At 50.4% G+C, this 5,347-nt stretch overlaps 1 protein-coding gene across 1 annotated transcript in view; it reads left to right on the top strand.

The window, feature by feature from the left end:
* Nucleotides 1-5,053, top strand: part of MANEAL (mannosidase, endo-alpha-like) — a 5,326-nt gene extending 273 nt beyond the window's left edge. The window contains exons 2-5 of the mRNA XM_006867618.1: nucleotides 8-312; nucleotides 1,343-1,452; nucleotides 3,168-3,244; nucleotides 4,417-5,053. Coding sequence (XP_006867680.1) covers nucleotides 8-312; nucleotides 1,343-1,452; nucleotides 3,168-3,244; nucleotides 4,417-5,053 — 1,129 coding nt within the window. The remainder of the gene's footprint in view (nucleotides 1-7; nucleotides 313-1,342; nucleotides 1,453-3,167; nucleotides 3,245-4,416) is intronic.
* The last annotated feature ends 294 nt before the right edge of the window (nucleotides 5,054-5,347 follow it).

Genomic DNA, 5,347 nt, shown 5'->3' on the forward strand with positions numbered 1-5,347 from the left:
CCGGCAGCCCCCCTGAACCGGCCCCAGCGGAGGCCGAGCCCGCCCCTGGGCCGAGTCTGCGCGTCTACTCGGACCTGCATGCCTTTTACTACTCATGGTACGGGAGCCCGCGGCGCGAGGGCCGCTACATTCACTGGGACCACGTCATGGTGCCGCACTGGGACCCCAAGATCTCTGCCAGCTACCCTCGTGGCCGCCACATCCCCCCCGACGACTTGGGCTCCAGCTTCTACCCGGAGCTGGGGCCTTACAGCTCCCGGGACCCCGACGTGCTGCGGGAGCACATGACCCAGCTAAAGGAAGCCGCCATTGGTGAGTTCAGTCCCCCAGCCTCGCCCGTCCCCATCCCTCCAATTCCCACCGGGCCTGGTTTCTTACTCTTTCCCTTCCACTCTCATCCTGAGCCCACCACAGGGCACGTCCCCTTTCCTTATTGAGACCCTCCCCTGCTCAGTCTGACCTTCCACACTCCAGGGCTCTGCCATAGGGCAGAGCTGCAGGGAGGACCAGTGGCAGCTTGCGCCAGAACTGTCCCAGCCAGCCACGAGACGTAGGCAGTCTTCCTGTCTGCTTGTAGATTTGAAATGAAGTGAGGTCTGGGGTAGGAGCAGGGCAGCAGTCCTTCCTACTTTGGCCCACAGAGAGCCAAGTTTTTCAACATTGTATGACAGATCCTACTGTTTGCAGTTTGGGGTCTCAGAAGCTTTTCAAGTACCTGGCTGGAAAGAGAGGTCCCTTGGAACTTCCTTTGCAGATTTGGGGGGTGGGTATTTAAGGTTCACTTGTTTCAAATTCTGCCAAGGAATTCTGCTGGATTTTGCAGCGCATTTCAGCTTATCTAGAGATGATGGTTTGTTAGGAGAAACCCACCACCCAACCACCGAGTGCCAGAGGTAGAGGTGGAAGAAACAAAGTCTAAGAAAGACATCCCTCAGGATCTTACACTCTAGAGGGAGCAAACAGTCCAGACCAGAAGCACTAAGATGGCCTCTACTAAAGACTCTTCTCCCATGAATCTCAGAGGTGCCCCTTTTCTCTAGAGAATTGTTTTCCAGGATGGTGCGCCTTTGTCCATCCCGTTTCTTTGTTCTACGAATGCACCCTGGAGCCCCACTCCTTCCCTGTTTGCATGGCTAAGGTTCTCTTAGCTATGGGTTTCAGCACTTTGGCGTGGACAGCTCCAGGCAAGCTGCTCTGGAATCTTGTTCTTCAGGAAATGAACCCAGCAGAGCCAGGTTAAGTTTTCAGAAATCTTCCCTTTGTAGTTGGAGATGGATTATAGGAGAGGAATAATCTCTGTTGAATATTCTCTGTTTCTGAAGTTGCCTGTGTTGTGTCTCAGGTGTCCTGGTCCTGTCTTGGTACCCACCTGGCATGGCAGATGATAATGGGGAACCCTCAGATGACCTGGTGCCTGCCATTCTCGACACCGCCCATCAGTACAACATCCAGGTGAGTCTCCATAAGATCACATGCTCTCTAGCCTATCCGCATGGTGGCCCCTCCTCTGCTCATAGGGTTAGAACCTCTGCCAAAGTTCCTGGCAGAAACCCAGGCATGGTACCTAGCAAATGTGGCGTTGGGGTAGGGTCTTATAGTGTCTATGTCACTGGAGCCCTAGTGTGGTGCTGTGGGTTAATGCACCAGACTGCAAAGCCACTTGAACTGCAAGATTGGCGGTTCAAGCTCACCAGCTGCTCCTCGGAAACCCTATACAGGGTCGCTGTGGGTCGGAATCGACTCGATGATTAACAACAAATGTCACTCCTGGGAGTCCTGGTGTGGTGCTGTGGGTTAATACGCTGGACTGCAAAGTTGATGTGAACCTCAAGGTCGGCATTTCAAGCTCACCAGTCACTCCTTGGAAACCTTAACAGAGTCACTGTGGGTTGAAACCGATTCAATGGCACTTAGCAACAACATGTCACTCCTGGAATCCTGGTGGGTGTGGCACTGTGGGTTAATGCACTGGACTGCAAAAGTCAGTGTGAAATGCAAGGCTGGCAGTTCCAGCTTACCAGCTGCTCCTTGGAAACCCTATACAAAGTTGCTGTGAGTTTGAACTGACTCAACGGCACTTAACAAATAATGTCACTTCTGGTATAGTGCTGTGGATAAGCACTGGACTACAAGCCACACGGTAAGCAGTTAAAACCCACCAGTCGCTTTTGGAAACCCTATACAGGGTTGCTGAGTTGAAACTGACTCGACAACACACAATAACAAATGTCACTCTTAACTTTGAGTACTGAAAAAAGTAATTAAACCAAATATAAGACAAATGGAAGACCAGATAAAATTTTTATTAATTTATGGCGACTACGGTAGCTCTGTAAGATAAGCACTGGACTGCTAACCACAAGGTCAGCGGTTCAAGCCCACCAGCTGCTCCATGAAGGAAAGATGAGGCTTTCTGTTCCTGCAAAGATTTACAGGCTTGCTAAGAGCCGGAACCAACTTGACAGCACTTAACAAGTTCTTCTTTCTTGAGAACTCAAGAATCAAATCAAATCAAATCTAGGAAAATAGAGACCAAATACAACTTTTATTAATGAATCAGAGGGTAAGTTGGAGATCAAACAGGCCTGCAAAATGACCTACAGATGTACGTCAGACTGCCCTTCCTAGTGGGAGGCAGTGCTACCTCCAGGAGTGGGGCACGTGCTCTTGACAGGTGGACTCACTTTCAAGAGGAGAGAGCACCAAGTATGTCGTTATTTTTTTCCAAAACATACCAATCAAATCAGCTATTGCCCTCTTCTGTAGTGAAGGGAAAAAACAGAGAAAAGTCTCACTCCCTGTCTGTCACTGGTATGTGTATCAGACAGCAGCCCCTTTTCCCACTGACAGGTCCTCAGCCTCTTCTTTCATTGCTTTGTACACCTAGTCATAGTCCCTTGGAGCTGGCACACAGGCCAAAACCCATTAACTATCTTGCACTACCAGATGCACTACCATGGAACATGGGCAAACGATGGCCTCTTTTTGGCTTGAAGGGCAGCAGCTGCCTTATTTCTTTTGTGCCTACCATTGGCAGGCCACCTCCTAAACTGAGGTTCTCATCCTAGCCATGGTTTAGAGGCCGAGACTTACATGTCAGCAGTCAGGTCAGGAATGTGGTCCCTACAAAGACACCCCTTGACCAGTAACTCCTCTGTTTGTGGCAGGTTGCCTTCCATATCCAGCCCTACAAGGGCCGGGATGACATCACTCTACATGAAAACATCAAGTACATCATTGACACGTAAGGTGGCTCTGGGGACTGGGGTTTTGGTAGGGATCAAAATAGGGGTGGGGATAGGTTTGGAGGGGCAGACCAAGAGACACAGGGCAGGATGCCTTGTTCTCAGCAACTGCTTTGCAGTGAGAAGCGATGGGCTTGGAGTCAGGCAACCCGGGTCTGAATTCCAATTCTGTGGCTTGCCAGTCTGTGGTAAAAAGCAAGCATCTTAACCTTTGGGTCTTGGGAGCTACGTGAGGTAACGTAAGTGGAAAGTGGCTTACTCAATACCTAGCACAGATCATTCAAAAAATATTTGAATCCTTCCCAGGCCCTGTCCTAAGCCCCAATTATACGGCAAACTAACAAGGTTTGTGATTTTACAGTTGACATTCTTGTGTGTGTTGGGAGTATAGTGGCGCAGACAATAAAACAGAGAAAATGAAACAGTGATCTATACTATGAAAACAGGAGCCCTGATGGTGCAAGGGTTGGCTGGAGCAGCTCTGTAGGATAAAGACCTGGCGATGCACTTCTGTAAAGATTACAGCCAAGAAAACTCTAAGGGACGGTGCTACTATCACATGACTCATTATGAGGTGGAATCCACTCCACAGCACCCAACTATGAAAGAACAATAAAGACTAAAGCAGGGTGTTAAGATCAGGAAACCCCATTAGAACGCGTGGTCAGGTGAGCTTATCTCAGTTCTGCAAAGATCTGGGGGAAGCAGCAATCCCAGGCACAAGGGGAAAGAAGCTCGACATGACAATGGACTAGAAAGGCCAGTATAGGTGGTGGTAACACGGGAGGGCAAATAGCAAAAATGGATGTAGTAGGCAAGGCCAGATCCAATACGTGGGCCATGCAGATCACGGTAAGCAGCAGTCCGGTTTGCAAAAGGTTAAGGAATGACAGGTAGGCAAGAGAGGAAGGCTACAGACCAGTTAGCAGCAAGTCCAGGTGAAAATGGTGGTGGCTTGAAGTAAGACTTGACTAAATGCATGACAAGCCTGGGAGAGGGGAAGGGGTACCAGGTTCTTGAAGACAGGATAGTCCAACTCTGGAGCCTGGCTGGACCCTAATTTGTACAGTTGCCATCAGGAAAAAGCTCAGCCCTGGCTAACCCTACAGCTGAGCTGGATTTGCCCATCGTGGGCCACCAGCTCAGGCCTGTCTTCCTCCTGCTTCTTAAGGTATGGATCCCATGGTGCATTTTACCGCTATAAGAACAGCATGGGTAAGAGCCTCCCCCTCTTTTATATCTACGACTCGTACCTGACATCCCCTGAGGCCTGGGCCCATCTCCTGACACCTGGTGGGCCCCACTCAATTCGCAACACCCCCTATGATGGGGTCTTCATAGCGCTGCTGGTAGAGGAGGGGCACACCCACGACATCCTGGCCGCTGGCTTTGATGGCATGTATACCTACTTTGCCTCCAACGGCTTCTCATTCGGCTCCTCCCATCAGAACTGGAAAGCTGTGAAGAACTTCTGTGACGCCAACAACCTCATGTTCATTCCCAGCGTGGGGCCCGGCTACATTGATACCAGCATCCGGCCCTGGAACAACCACAATACACGGAACAGGGTCAATGGCAAGTACTATGAGACAGCCCTGCAAGCGGCCTTGACAGTGAGGCCTGAGATCGTCTCCATTACCTCTTTCAATGAGTGGCACGAGGGCACCCAGATTGAGAAGGCTATTCCCAAGAAGACACCTACTCGCCTGTACTTAGACTACCTGCCTCACCAGTCCAGCCTGTACCTGGAGCTGACCCGCCGCTGGGCAGAGCACTTCATCAAAGAGAAGGAGCAGTGGCTGATGTGAAGGGCCTGCATAAAGGCTCACTAGAAGAATGTCACAATGTAGGGCTCAGCAGCTGAGTGCTTCAGGATGGGCCATCAAGCCTGGACCCATGTAAAACAAAGAGAGCCTGTTCCTCAGGTCAGTGGTGCTGGGATTCTCTGCAGTGTCAGAAAATGCAGCAGTGGTCCATAGAGGCAATGGAGGAGGCTGTTAGGTGACTGGACTTAGCCCAGGGTCCAGCTCCATGTTAACTTAGGGCTCTTCAAAAGAATTCCTTATATAGGTCCTCACTTATGCATGGAGTTCTAGCTCTGA

The sequence above is a fragment of the Chrysochloris asiatica genome, unplaced genomic scaffold (genome assembly GCF_000296735.1).
Source record: "Chrysochloris asiatica unplaced genomic scaffold, ChrAsi1.0 scaffold00106, whole genome shotgun sequence".
Taxonomy (NCBI): domain Eukaryota; kingdom Metazoa; phylum Chordata; class Mammalia; order Afrosoricida; family Chrysochloridae; genus Chrysochloris; species Chrysochloris asiatica.